At 39.2% G+C, this 19,091-nt stretch overlaps 1 protein-coding gene across 1 annotated transcript in view; it reads left to right on the forward strand.

The window, feature by feature from the left end:
• The window catches only part of PLA2G4F (phospholipase A2 group IVF), a 1,189,208-nt gene that overhangs the window by 517,938 nt on the left and 652,179 nt on the right, over window positions 1-19,091 (forward strand). Inside the window, exon 6 of the mRNA XM_044074012.1 lies at window positions 15,246-15,288. Within this exon, the coding sequence (XP_043929947.1) occupies window positions 15,246-15,288 (43 nt within the window). The remainder of the gene's footprint in view (window positions 1-15,245; window positions 15,289-19,091) is intronic.

The raw sequence follows: 19,091 nt of genomic DNA on the forward strand, positions 1-19,091 counted from the left end.
AGAGTATAACCTCCCTGACATCACACAGTAACAGGTGAGTGCTGCCCTCCCCAAAGCGTACATCACCGTATTAATGGGACCAGATGGTGTCCCGGCCTGCATCTTACACGAGCTTCATAACAGACGTAACCCTCACATTACATCATTGTTCAATATCGGAGTTACTACAGGATATGTACCCAAGGAATGTCGTACAGCGACAGTGGTCCCAATCCACAGAGTTGGTGCCAAAATGGACCACAGTCAATATTGCCGTATAAGCCTAACTAGCCTGTTCTGCAAAGCTATGGAGCGTATTGTCATGGGACTCTACACATAGACATCAGGAACCTACAGACACTGTGTCCAACACATTTCAGTGTTGTTGTGGGCAGGTCTTGCCTCTTGAACCTGTTTGTATTCTTTAAACGGTTAACAGGCCCATTGACATAGGGACAGTTGTCCACACAGCCTACCTGAACCTTGCAAAACCCTTCTACACAATAACCCACTGGGCCATTATGCATAGGCTCACCAGCATCGATATAGACACATATCTCACACGATGGATTGCTACCTGGATCAGGGATAGCACCCACATGGTCAGGATTACAGGTGTCATGTCTGACTATACACCAGTTACACGTGGCATCCCACACGGCTTGGTCCTGGGACCTCTCTTGTCTGACGTACAGGCTACCACAGGGGGAATATGGCTGAACATGTTTGCACTTGACTGCAAACTGGGTGCCATGATAAACTCTCCAGCTGCCGCATGCATACTCAGACAGAGTCTCACAGAAATGGATAACTGGTGCCTGAGCCATGGCCTACAGCTAAATGCCATTAGTTGCATAGTCATCCCCTTTGGGAATAACAACATGCCCACACATTACCACATAGGTAGTACTCCTTTACATATGGTAGGAGTTGTTAGGGGTTTGGGGACGTGACTTGTTCATACTGTCACCTTTGACATTCACATTGCCAAAGTGGTTGGACACACCTTCTATGTGGGCCACCTTATCCCATATGGTTTCACATCTAGATCGAGTGAGGTCATTGTGCCCCTATACTCATCACAACCATGTTTGGTTACAATGCCACATTTGGGGTGTACCTTACCTGACACCTGCAGCAACTGTACTGGCCACAGAAGTTCCTCACCAAGCAGATCTAGAGACTCACACAGATGCCCTGCACAGTTTGGATGCAGTAACTCCAGCTCTACTCAGTCGCTTACCACCTACTCGGATATGATGTGTGCCTGTTGTTTACAGATATACCCAACCCAGAATTACTGGACATGCTCCACCTCAGGATATCTGACTCCCTTGGAGCTACACACTCCAGGGACGTATACCTCAGTACAGATGTTAATAGGACATGCTGGAGGGACAGATTCTTATCCCAGCGGCTCCACTCAGTCCAGATTGTAATTCCAGTTTCACATAGGCAGAGCCACCCACTGACCACCTACAGGAGACATCTTGATGACTGTATGGGTGATCAGATGTTTACCCCTGGGATATCTTCTATGTCCCTGCTAGACAGAGGCACACTAGCCTAAATATACATGGGCTATCTTGTGTGACCTACTATTCACACACACAGTGTAGTAATCTGACAGGGTTGTGAATGCCAAAAATACTCTGGCTAGGCTTGTACATGCCTTAGGGCAGATAGCCTAGTATCAACCTCTGTTCCTATGCTAATGTTCAGGATGCACAATGTTTATTGCTGATACTGTTTGCAGGTCTTTATCATCTTTGCTTTACCAGTTTCTATGAACAACTTCGGTATCTGCAGAACATATTTGATTATGACAGGGTTCCACTATATTATAGATGTGTCTGTTGTCATATAACTGTGTGCACAGGGCAGATTGCTGGATAGTGATAGATTCCTGGGTTAACACATGCAACTGCCAGATATGCGTGGCCCACTGCTGTACTCAGACATGGCCTAAATGTGTGAGCATGCCCAGTTCAGGCTTTCCATGTTTTGTTGCCTGACATTTGTCTCATTTATTCAAGTGTATGAGCATGCCCAGTGTGACCTTTCAGTATGTTGCTATCTGAGGTCCACTACATTTGTTGATGTGTGTGAACATGACCAATATTAACATTTATACTGTGTGTGTTGGAAGTCAAGTTCTGTTCTTACTGCAGGACTCACCTTTGTGTCATAACTCGACAGGGATTATGCTGTGCCTGCAGGGTTTCCATGAGATACTTTGCATAGACTTATCAACATTCCTTCATACAGGCTGACCACTGCAATACTGTCATGGTTTAGTGGTTCAGCACTTTGACTATAGTGCACAGTATCCTGGGTTCGAGGCCCATCACTGCTTTATATTTTCATACTGAGCAGACCAGACTGCTTAAGGGCCAGTTAAGCAAATATGAGCATGTTGGCTTTTGTTCAGCTATGCCCTACTTAGACCAGGCTTGTCCGACATTGCTCAATATTCACCAACATTGCTGGACGCTGCCCAATATTACTCAACATTGACCACAGTTGTGCTAGTTGGTGTGTGTGATTTTGTTTGCATATACTACATGGTGGTAAATGCTGTTTAGCACTGCTTTATATTGCTTAACACATGGCAATCATGCCTTAGGTGGTGCTGCAGGGCTGCCTATGTCAGATGCATATACTACACTCCCTGTACATGTTTGAAAGCAAGCAGTGTCAACTTAGGCATCCCTTTTACTATATGTGCGAGTCAGAGAGAGGTATCATTTCCAGAGTTCTTACTGAGCCAGTGTATGTGCTATGCGTTGCCTCTTTGCCAAGGCCAAAGCATACTGGGCACACCTCCTTTTGCCTACTGGGGCAAGCTCAGGTTGTTCCTCCTCTGAGTCACGCTCTGCCTGTGATGGCCTTGGCAATGGTGGGGGGCTGTTTGGCCCAGGCCTATGCTGGTCCTGCTGCAGCTGTTTTTGCAGGATCATATTATGTAGCATAGCACATACCATGACAATTTGGGTACATGTAGTTGGTGAGTACTGCAAGGCTCCACCAGATGTGTCCAGGCACTGGAACCGTGACTTGAGCAGCCCAAACACCTGCTCTATTACATTACGTGTTTGTGCGCGTGCCTCATTATGGCATTCCTGTTCAGGTGTGTGTGCATTTCTGATGGGTGTCATCAGCCACGGCTCCAGTGCATAGCCAGCATCCCCCACTAGGTGACCAAGTGGGATGTCCCCATTGGCAAATGTCTGGTACAGCTGCGTCAGATGCCAGATATGGGAATCACGGTAGCTTCCAGGGCAGCCTGCACACACATTCAGTATTATGCCCTGGGCATCACACATGACCTGGCAGTTGATGGAAGGGAAGCCCTTGCGGTTGAAGTAGGCCCTACCCTGCTCACTGGCTGGTGCTTTGATGCATATGTGCGTGCAATCTATTGCACCCACTACCTCAGGGTATTCCGCTATTTGCTGGAAGAGATGCATATTGCTGGCCAATACCTCACGGGAATTGGGGAAATATACATGATCACCGACATGTGCTGACATGGCATCCAGGAACTGGTGCAGTACCCTGGATACTGATGCCTGTGATATCCCCATCATATCACCAGTTGGTCTCTGGAAGGTACCTGTTGCTAATATTCTTAGGCTGACACATACCTTGGTTTCCACTGGGATGGGTTCCCCTCTGTTGGTTCTGTGTGTGAGGCATGGCCTACACAGCTCAACAATTTGCTGCAGGAGGTCTCTGTCCACTCTATAGCGCTCCACTATCTCCAGCTCATGTAGCCCCTGGTAGGTTACCCTGGGCCTGTACATTCTTCTCCGTCTCCTCACTGTGGATTGTCCAGCAGCATTTCCATTGTCACCACCCTCAGCATGTTGCATATGTCACCTTATAACAGCAATGGCAGCCCCTAACATTTCTTTGTCTCAGTAAAGCTTTTTCAGTTTTCACTTCTATTAGCTTACTGCAATGTCTGTTGTGAGAAACATAATGGACTGTTGTTTGCAGAGTTTTAAGTGCTAGGCTGGGCTGGGCTAGTGTGCTGCCTGTGTAATTGCCTGATTCTGATTGTTTTCACCTGCTAGCTCTGTTAGTACTCCCTGGTAGCTTCCTACTATTTGTCGTGCTTCCTTTTTCCTTTCTGTTTCCTCAGGGGGGAGCGCCACGCACACAAGCGCAAACACGCGCACACCAGCTAACACGTGCGCACACATACTTACACGGACTGCAACTTGCTTATTCAGGTTAAAACGCGCGCGCGCACACTGGCACAAACGCGCTTACAACTCTTTAAACAGCCTTATACATGCTTACTCCGGCTTAAACGCACGCACTCATGCTTACACGTGCGCACTCTGTCTTACTCGGGTTTACAGGTGCGCACACATGCGCATGCACACTCAGCAAGAAACTTTGGTATTATCCACGGCATACACCTTTCATTTCTTGCCTTTCCCTAGCCTACCTGTTGGCATACCTCTTTACATGAAGTGTAAATGACAGCTGACACATGCCACTCTGCTCCAATGAGCTTCACTTCTTCCATACATACCCCCCTCGTGATGTCACCTATCTTCTACTCTGTTACTCCCCTTATCCTACTCCTACACTCCACTGACTGTGCTCATTTGCTATGTAAACTTGCGATTTACTATCCTAACCCTCATTTACATAGGATAGCCTACTAATGCTTGGTTACATCTCTTAGACTGAGTTTGGCCCCTTAGCAAACTCTACTCGGTGGCCATGTTGTCTTCAGCCTGACATTCCCTTGCATTGTACATTAACAATATAAATAAGATCCACATTTCTGGGTTTTAATTTTTAGTTTTCTGGGTTTTAGATCACAGCCTGTTTGTGCGGCGCTGCGCTACGCTTAAACATCGGAAACTGGAGAAAAAAAAATATTTTTATTTTCATATTGCATCAGGAAACATTTTCAATGGCCATATATTTGGCCATTGGCATGCTTCCTGCACTGGATGCAACCTTTATTTGGAGCTGTCATGGCTCCGTTTTGCTATTTGCAGAATGGTACTCAGTTGTCAACTGAGTACATTTCTGCAAATAACACTGCTCTTACTCGGACAGGTTCGGGTTTCCTGAATTGCAAATCTACCTCATTTGCATGCCTTTCACCTGCAATTGAGGTAATTTGTATATCCCAGCCCTGTCCGTGTAAGAGCCATTTTAGGAGCTCTCTTGCACGCCCCTCCAGTCTGTTCCTGGATCACTCGTCGGACATGATGGCTGCATGGAGTCTTACTCTACTCTTAGACTCCGTGCAAGCCATCGTGAATCCGGCCCATTATCTTTGACCACAGTAAAGTACATATTTTTATGAATTAATTTAATAAGCTAAAGTATTTTTAAATATTTTGATATTTATATTAAGAGCATTGCACAATTTTAAGATATAGGCATTTATACTTTTAAAATTAATTCAGAGCTTTTGTTAGCTAGATCTATAAAAGATGTATATATCTTTTAGCATGATAAATATATATGTGCATTGATTTTCCTTTTGTAGAATAGTTTAGTATGATAAGATTACCTGTCATCTGTAAGTTTGCAGATATCTATCTCTTCAGTTCCCACTCTGCTCTACTTATTTATTTAGGGATTTAGTTATAATAACATTAAATGAGCAAATAATTTAGGAATACTTAATAGATAATTTGTACTAATATTACATAAATAGGTATATAGTACACTGTTTGTTGTATTAATTAATATGTGTGATTAATAGAAGAGGATTATTAAACTGTTTAGTAAAGCTAGCTATGAAAACAGAATTGTGGCAGTTAGTAAAGACAACCACAAAACCTTCTATAGTTATATAAAGAATCTCCATGGCAATTCCCAAATTTGCTCTGAGCTACTGCACAATGGTACATCCTATACCGAGCCAACAGATATTTGCCACTATACTGGCCGACAGACTCAGTGCCACCTTTACCTCTCTCTCCCCTCCCAAAGGACCTATCACAGTAACAGTAGATTGTCAGGCACCCAGTATTACTGCTGCACAGGTTAAAATAGCACTGTCCAAGGCCAAGAAAACAGCTTCTATGGGACCTGACAATATCCCTGGCTGTGTGCTATATGAATACAGAGCGAACTGGCACCTCACCTGTGTGCCCTGTTCAGTGACAGCCTCACCTCAAGCTTTGTCCCTAGTGAATGGCGTGCTGCTACAGTCATCCCTCTCCACAAAGAAGGAGCAACTACAGACCCTGGGAACTATTGCCCCATTAGCCTAACGAGTCTGATATGCAAAGCTATGGAACACATCTTCAGGGACCTAATAAACAAGGATATAGGGAATCTCCAAACTCTGGTTCCCAAACAGATTGGTTTTGTGAAGGGTAGCTCATGCCTGCTCAACTTGGTTGACTTCTTTGTGTCAATCACCAAAGCTGTGGATGAAGACAACTTAGTTCACACAGCCTACCTTGATCTGGCCAAGGCCTTTGATACCATTTCCCACTCAGGAAACATAGAAAAACTCAGTAAGCTAGGCATCAACGCCTATATCACTATATGGGTTGCAAACTGGCTCACAGATAAAACCCACAGTATGAAAGTAGCTGACTCCAAGTCAGACTGCTGACCAGTCATGAGTGGAATCCCACAGGGTTCAGTCCTGGGTCCACTCCTGTTTGGTATCTACTTCTCTGAAGTCCAGGCCAACACGAAGGGAATCTGGCTGACAAAGTTCACAGATGATTGCAAGTTGGGAGCTATTAACTCCCCAAGTGATGGTGACATCCTACAGAAAGGCCTCACTGAGACCAACAACTGGTGTCAGAACCATGTCTTTAAGCTCAATGCCAAAAAATGTGTCATCATTCCCTTTGGGAAAAACCCAGTTCCCATAAATTACCACATCAATGGTAGTCCACTGAACACAGAAGGCATTATAAGAAGTCTAGGAACACAGGTTGACAGCAACCTCTCTTTTGACCACCACATTGCCACAGTGGTCTGGTCAGAAAGTCCTTCTATGTGGCACATCTCATTACTAAGGGTCTTGCATCCAGGAAGAAAGAGGTCATTGTCTCCCTCTATTCTTCCCTCATCATCGAGTACAATGCCCCATTTGGCATGTACCTCACTAGACACCTGTAACAACTGGAGAGACTGCAAAAGTACCTCACAAAGAGGATTCTAGGCCTTAAGCACTTGCACTATATGGACAGACTCAAAAAATTCCCAACTATTCTCTGTCTCATATCGCCTACTTAGGGGTGATCGCTGCTTGACTTACAAAGCCATGCCTGACCCAGCTCTGTTAGAAATGCTACATCTAAAGAAACCCCAATCCCTCTGTACCACATGCTCTAGAGACCTCAACCTCATTACGACAATTAACAGAATATGCTGGAGGGACAGGTTCACAACCCAGACACTGCCCATGCTATGGAATAGACTTCCCATACATGTCAAACAGAGCACCTCACTGGCCCTATTCAAAAGAAATCTTGATGAGTGGATGGGATGTAGAAAATTCACTGTGGGGATCACTCCAGTGGCTTACTTGACAGAGCCACTGGGAACTAAGATCGAGTGGCACAATCCCAGGGTAATCCTATGGGCTAGGCTTGTAAAGGCTGCAGGGCTATTAGCCTAGTACACACCTATGAACCTATAATGGAGGAATAGTTTTAAGTTTTAGATAGGAAAGTATATAACTAAATTAACAAACCTTTATTGTTTTTAACTTAGCTTTTGGGTAGATTTTTTGATGAATTTGTAGGTATTGGTAAGTAGAAAGATAGTATAGTAGTTTGTCTATTCAATAAACAAACTAGGAATTTTAGTATCCATGCTAGGTTGTGTTTCATTAGTAATATATACAATTACAGTTGTAGACATGTTTCTGTTTTTTGTTATTTATGAGTTTTAAAAGTTTAGTTTCAAAAAATGTGGAATGTTAGGATAGGGTTGGAGGAATGCATTAGAGACTTATATGCAATTAAATTATTAGGGTGGATAAATGTGTCTTATTATCTTTCAAAATAAATCTTTCAAATACACAGTATGGCTAGTTTTAATCTGTTATCTATTAATGTAAATGGATTAAATAATGGCAGGAAAAGGAAATTATTAGTGAGATATCTAAAATTAAATAGAAGTGACATTATATTCTTGCAACAGACTTACTTGATAGATAAAGCTATACACTGTTTAAAAAAACTTAGGTTACAACATGTTATCAGCTTCTTTTAACAAAAAGAGTAGAGGAACTGCTATACTTTGGAGAAAATTTACTGTAATGCCTAAGATCATAAAATCTATTAATCATCCCAAAGGAATGTATGCATTTGTAATAATTAAATACAATGGCAAACTATATACTCCAGCTAATTTTTACTGATTACCTAGAATAAGTGCAAGAATGGCTAAAGATCACTTAAACTTACTACAATGTCAGTGGAAGGGTAGTTTAATTTTAGCAGGGGATTTTAACTGGAGATGTAGTATAGAAAATACAAGTGAACAGAAGAAAGCTAAAATTCTGGCATCAGCTAAAGCACTAAACTGGTGGGTTAGTAATTATAATGTAGTTGCTTTAATAGTAAAAGCAGAAACTAAGTCATTGTACTTTACTTATTATTCTTATGTGCATGGGACACAAACTAGAATTGATAGGATTTATGCCTCTACAGATTTACTTAATACAGTGAATTATTTTAAAAGTATTCTGTGTCCTTTATCTGATCATAATATGCTAAGCATTGATATATTAATGGATATGAAGACATTTCAGATCATTTATAGAATCCCAGTATAAATGATGAAATTAAAAGAATTTCTTAAGGAACAAATCAAGGTTTTTTTAGCTTTGAATAATAATGGTCAGGTTAGTAAAGTCATATTATGAGGCTACTTAAAATGCATATTAAAGATAGAAGGGGAAGATGGGCTAGTAATAAAATGAGAGAGTGGGATAAAGAGTTGTTAGAACAACAAGATGAAATACACAAAGCAAGATTTGAACAACAAAAAATTAGATAATACTGAAGTTATTAAAAAGTAATGACAATATATCAAACACTTTTAACACGTAAAGTGGTGATAGCTTTAGAAAAGATAAAATTGCACAGTTAAGTGATGGCTCCAAAAATCTACATAGATTAGCTAGTAGAAGTAAGATGTTAAACAAAAAGGCACAACTCAACAATATCCTAACTCCTCGCACAACTTACTTCAGACATAGAAGAAATGGGTATTATTTAAAAAATCCATGAGGATCTTAATAAAGATAAAAAGAATAATTCTGATGATTACAAAATTGATACGTATTTAAAAAAATGTTACTAATAAATTAATTACCACCAAATATCTGTGTTGAATAAGCCTATTACTGTAATTGATGTTAAAGAAGCTTTAAAAAATGGAAAATGATAAAGCACCAAGCTTAGATGGTTTAAGTATGGAATTATGTAGACTACTTCCATTAAGTATTTTAGAATTATTGAGTGAAATTTTCAGGATTATTCAGAGTGACAAAATAACTTTTCCCTCATGGAAATTTTCTGTAATCTCACCTATACTTAAACAAGGAAAGGATTAGTTTCCTCATATAGGCCTAATTTATTATTAAATGTAGACTATAAAATGTTTACTTCTATCTTCCCTACACGATTAAGAGATGTAGTAGATAAATTAATAAAGATCAAACAGGATTTATAGTCAGTAGATTAATGTATGATAATATTAAAAATGATAGTAACTATCTTAGCTTTAGCAAAAGGAATGAACAAGAAATTGGCACTAATTAACTTAGATATCAACAAAGCTTTTGATTCAGTACATTGAAATTACTTGTCTAATATTTTAAAAGTGTTTGTATTTCCGGAACAGTTAATTGGAATATTAAAAAAACCTGTAGACAGACTTCAAAGCAAATGTTAAAATGGGATCTTACATTTATCAAGAATTTGTGTTAAAGGCACAAAGCAAGGGTGCCCCTTATCCCTTCTACTATTCACATTAGTTATCAAACCCTTAGCCAACAGTATAAGAAGCAGTGAAAAAATTGATGCCTTCTCAAATATCAAGGATTGTCCATCTGAAATACAGCTTTTTGCATATGATGTTTTACTAACTGTAGGAGATTTAAAATATTCTATTGAAGAAATAGATGAGGAAATCGAAATGTTGCAAGAAGTATCACTGCTGAAATTTACTAATAATAAAACTGAAACATTAATGTTAAATCAATTACTATATAATAAGTTTAAAGATAAATATAACTGGAAAGGAAAATAACTATAATATTTAGGAATAAAAATATACCAAGATGTGAGTAAGATTCTTTTTTTCAAAACACATTTTATTTATTTTGATAAGTATAACAGAAATAATAAAAAGAGAGTATTCAAATACCACAAATATTAAGCTATGATCGAGCCTTAATACATCAATGGTTAAAAAAAAAAAAAAAAATCATAACCTATATACATACGTGTCAATATGTACCAGAAAAGAAAAGAAAAACCATAGGTATAGTGCTGTACAAAATGAAAACTCCAAATGCTGGATTTTAACAGGTAGTATAGGCATAACATCTATCTTATCATGATATCCCATCCATCTTGCCAACTACTGAAGAAATGAAGGGAGTGTAAGAAGCCAACAATGGATAGAGTCCCTACTCAGGTGAGTAAGATTATTAACAGTAATTAAAAAAATTATAAGTGTTATTAAAAATGGAATGATTTTTTTTTTTTTTTTTTACTTTTCAAGCTAGGTTAGTACTTAAAATGATTATATGGATTAACTTCAAAATGTTGAGTGCACATCATCGACACCACTTATGAGAAGTTCAAACTCTGACTGCTGAAAAAGTCTACTTTTTTCCACCCGTAATTCATGTTAGAACTTATGGAGGTCATTCTTGATTCAAACTACATCCACTTTCAAGGAGAATACTACCAACAGACCAGCGGTATAGCTGTGGGAGCAGCGTGTTCTCCAACATACGCTAATTTGGTACTACTTGAATGGGAAAATAGGTTTATTTTTCCCTCTGTTTTTTATAAACATATCAAGTTGTACTTGAGATTTTTGGATGACATTTTTGTGCTATGGAACGGGACCAAAGAAGAATTACACAAATTTATTGAATACTTGGATTCTTATACTCATTTTCTTTCTTTCACACATACATACAACGAACATTATATTAACTATTTGGATGTCACCATTTCTAAGACAATTAGTGGTTTTAAATCAAACATATACGGGAAGGCTACTTGGTGCAATAGTTATTTGCACTTTAGTAGTCACCACCCGAGGGCACAAAAGAAAAGTTTAATTAAGGGTCAAGCAGTCAGGATAGCTAGGATGACCTCTGACTATTATGACTTACAAAAATAAATGGCTTTTTTAGGCAAGTGTTTTAGTGAGAGAGAATACCCTATTGAAATGGTTACCGAAATTTTAAATGAGGTCATGAATGAATGGGGGGTAAAATATAAGGCTCTTCTAGGCCATCCCCTTCAGAACACCACTTTAGTTTCGGATGAGAAAAGAAACTATAACACAGCATGTATTATTCAATACAGTATGTTTTCAGAGGTATTTTCACACATAATTAGAAATAATTGGAATTTAATGAAAATAAACAAGGAGGTATATCAACTAGTGGGCACACAACCCATTTTTACATATAAAGTCGGTATGAATTTTAAGAGGACTTTTGAATATGGTAAAAAGGAACCTTTGCAATACAAGGCTACCACTCCTTCTGGAGCGTGCAGTGTGTGTATGTACATATGGGGGGAGGCAACTGTGAAATTAAATAAGGGCTTGAACAGTACAGTAAGATTTATTAAAGGGAACTGTAAGTCCAAAATGTTGGTTTACATGGCTATATGTACTGCATGCAATGCATACTGTATAGGAAAAACTGAAAGGACATTTAAGGATCGTATTTATGAGCATTTATACGACATTAGGACCCACAAGGAAACTAACGCTTTGTATAAGCACAGTTTATTTTGTTCCTCATTTGCAGGATTTAAATTTGGTATAATTGATTTAGTTAAAAAAGATTTTTTGAGGGGAGGGGGGGACAGGAAAATGCTTTATTATACAGGGAACTGTTATGGCAGCTTAGATTGAAATCCAACTCTCCACCAGGTCTTAATGACTACATCAGTATAAGATCTGTACTACATAAAAAAGCTGAAAGTGTGTAATTAGTTTTGCCATATTTTTTTTAAAAATGATTTTGCAATTCAGGGATTGAACAAATGGGTTCAAATTCATTTAAACTATAAATATGTTTGTTAGTTTTTCATATGATATAGTAAAATAGGAAAGTTTTATAGTGAGTATGTGTATCACTTTAAATTTTAATTAAGTGTATTTGTTGATTAAGACTTGATGTATAGAAGTGTTTCTGGTACCAGTGCTTTTATCTGATGAAGTCTAGTCATTAGACGAAAGCGCTTATCTGTTGTACTTTGTGAGAATATAAAAAAGAAGAATTTGCATCTACGGTTGAGTCCTGGACTTTACTTTTTCATTCAGTTTGGTTTTGGTTTTATTTTTTCGTACTTTGTATTTTGTAAGTGCCTGTATTATCTGCTGTATCCCTCATGTGTATTATTCATATTTATCTGCATGTATATTCTGTGAAATATGTTACAACATATAGCAGACCATTATGAGAGAGATTCACTAGCTGTTTGCATTGTATGAGTCCAGTGCACAAAGAAGTGCAGGAAATAGGCCAGCACCCTCTTCACAAGAGTAGGGTTGCAGGTATGGCATGCTGTTGTCCACCAAGTACATACCTGTTGTAAAGTACATGTACAAATTAGCTATACTGCTTGAATAAGAGACTAATGTAAGTCAAACATAGATGCATTGCAAAGCTGTCTGCAGGACCAGTGTAGAATCCCTTTACAAAGTTGCTGTAGTAGGTGTAAGTGTGATTTGCTGCTATACTATTCTGTGATGCCATCTTTATACAGCTGTCACTTGTATAGTAGCACAGCAGCACCCTAACCACTCCTGCAAGTACCAGATAGTGGAGTTTACTTCATTACAAGCCAGTTCAGCCTTATAACATGGTGAGATCTGTACTTTTGTGACACCAGTTAATGTATGAAGTCCAGACGAGATGCATATGAGCAGTAATGTGCAGAAGTAGATAATTCATTTTATTTACTTTTTGACTTGAATTGCTCATTACTGCACACTGGTGTGCACTATGAACAGGCATCTCATGCACGAAATGTTGTGTAGTCTGGTCTCATATGGCTGGTTGTATATACATGCACCATAGCAGTGTACAGTTTATGTTGCTACCCTGCTTTGTGCCCTCAGTATACCCCAGGGCACATTCCGTAGTGTGCACAATGATGTTTTATTGTGCACCATTAGCATGTAGTAAACCTCCCTCTTTAAGCACTTCTGTGACACTGTGAAACCTTTAAATAATGCAACTCCCACAAGTGCTTCATGCACTGTCTAGCACACATACACATAGACTGTGACACTGCATACTCTTTTAGACAATGTAACCCCCCCCAGAGATTCCTGCATTCATTAACATGCAAATGCATAGCCTGTTGCACTATGTATCCCTTACAGATAAACCTCCTCCCCAATGTTTCCTGTACTATCTGCAACTGTGCATAATGCATTATTGCTTTGTACCCTATATGCTGTCACATCCCTTAATGCGCTGTCTCTCCCTGTGATAATCAGTCAGCCAGTGAAATGAGCACTGTACTCAACTGTTGCTCAATACACAATTCATTTCACACTGTAGCCCATGGACTGTATGCTGGCAGATGTTATATTATCATCTTCCTTCGGCTGTTCCCATTACGGGTTGCCACAGTGGATCATCTGTTTCCATTCTTCCTGTCCTCTGCATCTTGCTCTGTCACACCAACCACCTGCATGTCCTCTCTCACCACATCCATAAACCTTATCTTAGGCCTTCCTCTTTTCCTGTTACCTGGTAGCTTCATCCTTAGCATCTTTTTCCCAATATACTCAGCATCCCTCCTCAGCACATGTCCAAACCAACGTAATCTTGCCTCTCTGGCTTTGTCTACAAACCTTCCAACCTGGCCTGACCCTCTAATATACTTATTCCTAATCCTGTCCTCCCTCATCACAGCCAGTGTGAATCTTAACATCTTTAACTCTGCCATGTCCAGCTCTAACTCCTGCCTTTTTGTCAATGCCACTGTCTCCAACCCATATAACATAGCTGGTCTCACTACCCTCTTGCAGACCTTCCTTTTCACTCTTACTGGACTCGTCTGTCACAAATCACTCCTGACACTCTTCTCCACCCACTCCATCCTGCCCGTACTGTCTTCTTTACCTCTCTTCCACATTCACCGTTACTTTAAACTATTGATCCCAAGAATTTAAACTCATCCACCTTTACCACCTCTGCTCCCTGCATCTCCACCATTCCTCTATCCTCCCTGTCATTCACCCACATATATTCTCTTAGTCCTGCTGACCTTCATTCCTCTTTTCTCTAGAGCGTATCTCCATATTATATGCTGTATCTAAATCATTCATGTGACAGTAATATCAGTAAGATACTTTGTGAACTACTGTTGGGTTTGCAGTATGTAGTGTAGCACTGAAACTTTCCTGTTGTGTAATCATTTTGTCTCTGAATCTCCCTGTAGCTGTATTTTGTGAATGAAACTCAGTTTTGCACTAAGTACTAGGTACTAAATATCTAGCTTCCAGTCTTACACCATAAGTACCAACTTTCTGAATCCCACCCAGTGTCAGCTGTTTTGAAAGACTGACTGAGAAACTGACAAGATGATTGCAGATGTTGATTTTAGTGGTTTAAGCATGAATACAATCATGTATGTGAATTAAAATGTCTGACATTCTGAAAATTTATATACTTGTATGAAACATTTTAAATGCTCAGTCTGTTCCAATCTAAGAATTGTAAGTACATTCTCTTCAGTCTGTTTCTGCAAATTATATGACCTTGGAGTTTGTTAAATGGAGTAAACAAAAATACAGGGAGGCCAAAACACCCTGCAGTTGTGTTTCTGTGGTGACCCCCTCCCAAGTGAAATAATTTTATCGGTTTCAACCCAATGGATGGAAATGGCTCTTGGGATCACGAGTAGCTAAAAAAGTGCCAGATTCAATAAATGTACTACAGTTGAACTATAACTCACAAATAAAAAATATACAAGTAAATAGATGTACAAGTAAGTTTTAAAATGTTAATGCAATACTTTGCTTCTTTGTAGCAATGAACCCACTGGAGAAGTCTTCAGCAATGGGGCAATTGTGGTAAGTAGGAAACTTGGGAGTTTCTGTTGTTGCAGGCAAGTAAAATCATTGTCCCATTTTTGAAACATTGAGTGGATCGGTTTGATCATGTATAGGCAGAGGCTTTGTGTAATTGGATAATGTTAATTAAGTAAAACAAAGTTTAAAAGTGGAGTAAAATACAGAGGCGATGCTTGTAGAAGAACATTATTATTTTGGCAGTGCTTTTAAACCTATCCTTATTTCAAGAAGGCTTGTCCCAAATTATGTTTTTGATGATTTTAATGTGTATGAATGGAGAAGAAATATGTCTTACAGATTTCAAACTGAATGTGCAGACAGTACCAGAACTATAATTACAAGCTGCCTTTTCCTCTCCATTCATATTCAGTGGTTTCTAGGTGCCACTTCTAGAACATTTAGTCAATTCATTTTAAAAACAAACCAGAAAGCATTGAATGTGAGTGGATGTTATGGTTACAGGTTATGAACCTGGTATTAATTCAGCTGTTAGTTTAAAACCAATTTTGAAGCAGAAACAAAATAAGTTGAAATAACTTGTACACTAAGTGTAATTATCCACTTAAATAGTTGTACTACCTTGAATAAACCTGATCCTGTTTGATGTTAGAAGGGTTGAGTTAGTACTAGATGGGACACCACCTGAGAATATCAGGTGAAACTTTTTTTACTAAGCTTAATTAATTCTGGTTTCTGTTTTGAGGTTGTGTTTTGTGATGACATTTGAATTTGATATTTACGTAACTGATGTTTTTTGGATTTTTTTTTTAAACTGATGAAGGGAGAAATCCCGAAAGCTTTGTAAGAGTAAAAGTTTTTACTGGTGTTTCTGTGTCCGGAGTGATTGACCATCCCCATGGGCCATGCCAGAGGTGTTGGGTGATGGCTGCTTTTACTGCCAGAGGTGTTGGGTGATGGCAGTAACAAAGAGTGGTGCAACTCTGTAAGTTGCATGAGTATCCTCTCCAGGGTACCAATGAGGGCTTCAAGCTGTAAGTGTACCAAATGTTCCACTAATTCTACTCACTGGGAGACAAATTTGACAAATTATGCCTCCTGGCACCATTACTGAAAGAAACAACAGCACTCACCACTGGTGAATGACCAATAAAGGCCACTGGGGATTCCCCCAGGTTGTCTTACCCACCATCCCAATGGGGTGGCAGACAAGAAGGCAGATTGTGTGCTGGAGGCAGAAGGTTGTGACTGATGGCAGAGTGGTGACTGGTACTTTTCAACTCTTAGTGCAAGAAATCTGGAGAAAATGAAAAATAACAAGGGGACAAATACACAGCATCTGGGACAGAATTTAAATGTTGTGCTTATGCACTTAAAAAGTTGCTACAGTAACTGCATTAGCATGCATTTTCTGAAGGATATGAAATCTAAAGCTCAAATGTCTTTCTAACAACCACCAATTATAATATATAAAAAGGGTAACAACACAAAGAGGGAAGAGGACATATAAAAAAAAGACATGATGACCACTCATACTGGTACCTACTGGTATATTAAACAGCTGCAAGTATGCTACTATGCCAGCTGTAAGACTGCCTAGGTACATAAACTCAGATATCCCTGTTGTATGATGTTCATGCAAGTATGTAATGTCAATATACCCCCATGGCCAAGGTTGGAAGGGGTCGGGTTGAGTCTACATATGAGAATGCTGGATGTAGTAGGCAGTGTGTGTGTCTGTGTGTGTGTGTGTGTGTGTGTGTGTGTGTGTGTGTGTGTGTGTGTGTGTGTGTGTGTGTGTGTGTGTGTGTGTGTGTGTGTGTGTGTGTGTGTAACAATATGGCCCCATGATCATCTTGTAAGAGGCATGGTCAAAGATATGCCATGTGGACTTGGATAGTGGTACCACTTATGCAAGCCAACATACCTGTGATGCATAGGCAAAGAAGCATTCATTGCCAGTATAAACTGCTATATAAAGGTGCTTTTTTTGTTAAACAAGAAACATCTTTATTGAATTATCACTTATGACATAGGCACTCATACATTTATATAAATGAAAATAAATCATACTGACATATTTTCAGTGCAAGCATTATATATCAGTTATAATTTAGCCATTGTCAGTCAAAGTTACATTGCTGTTAGTTTTTAGCATCCACTCCAAGGACCACTTACTAAGTTGATTATGGTACTTTCTCTTGACCTGTAGATTGCACTGTATATGCCAGTTACTTAGTCTTCCTGGCTGACAGGTTTCTGCATTCAAGAAATGAAAGAAAACCTGTTCTATTTTGTACCTGTCTGCTAATTACTCTGTATTGGCTATAAACCAACTACTCTGTTATAATTTGACCTTTTTCTTGACTAATAAATTACACTGTATATGCCAGTCACTTAGCCTTCTTGGCTGAGAGGTTTCTGCATCCAGGAACTGAAAGAAAACCTGTTCTACTTTGTACTCCTCTGCTAATTGCTTTGTATTGGCTATAAACTGATTACTCTCTGTTATAATTGACAGATGGTTAGGAAAGTCAACAGACATTACTAACTTTAGACCTATAGCAATCTTATCCACCCTTTCCAAAATATTTGAAAAAATGTATTAAAAAACATTTGCTAAACTTTCTCCTGCAGGAAGAACTCCTATCCCCCCACAGAACATGGCTTTTGTCATTCCCCTATTGCTAACACTGCACTTCTAACATACATTAATACTGTAAAAAAAGCTAGAGACAATGGCAAACTAATCTCCTCCTTATTTCTAGACTTGTCTAAAACCTTTGACATAGTTTGTCACAGCAAACTTCTTCAGATGTTTTCCTTAGTTCTCCCTCAGCCCACCCTTCTATGGTCCAAAAGTTACATATCCAGTAGGTATCAGTCAGTAAAATGGCACTCCACACTCTCTCCACATCTTTGAGTCAACACCGGTGTACCACAAGAATCTATCCTTGGTCGTCTCCTCTTTAAAATTCTTACAAACACCTTCCACACATCCACACAAAAGGCCTCCCTAATAGTACGCAGATGTCTCCATACTCATTTGCACATCTGACAATGTGGCACACCTCAAAAAAATTACTCTGGAAGCTTTAACAGCAACTGAAACATGGCTTTGTAACTCAGAACTCATGCTCAACCCCCCCCCCAAAAAAAAAAAAAACTACTTTTTCCCCAAAATTTCTCTCCCGTGAAAAAAGTAAATTTAAAGTCCTCTCTCTTGATAATGCAACCATTGAAGTCACATCTTACAGCAAATTGTCAGGGATGAAAGTGGATGATGATCATAAGTTTGACCTGTATATACAAAATTGCATAAGAAAAAATCATCAAAACTAGGGATGTTTATAACATTAAAATTGTTCTCACCGATGCAACTAAAGCTATACCTGCCACTACTTACCTCCTCCCCACACTTCTTAATGGTGCTCCCATCCTTACAAACCTTTAGGCATCACAAAACTCAAAACTCAAACAATGCTATAACAAACTTGGTACATTTGCAGCAAATACTCCTTTCAGAACCTACAAGTGTATGGCTCTAAAAAGCCTAAATTGGTTAGAACTGCCCCATCAACTAACACATACATACACAGCTTCTTGCAACCTATAAAATAATACAGAAATTATCTGCTTATTCAGCACTACATGACTATGCTCCTAGTTGGTTATCTCAGTCCAATGACCAAAAAATCCTGTCTGTCCACAAACCTATCAAATCTGCTGGGTATTGTCATACCATATTGCTAAGGCCTGAAGCTCCATATATCTATCCATCAGTGTAATAACCTCCTCCCATCATTCAAAACCATTCTGAAAGGCTTTCTAGTGAAAAGCTGGCT

Source organism: Protopterus annectens, chromosome 6.part0, assembly GCF_019279795.1.
Source record: "Protopterus annectens isolate FY-2018-M chromosome 6.part0, PAN1.0, whole genome shotgun sequence".
NCBI classification, from domain to species: domain Eukaryota; kingdom Metazoa; phylum Chordata; order Ceratodontiformes; family Protopteridae; genus Protopterus; species Protopterus annectens.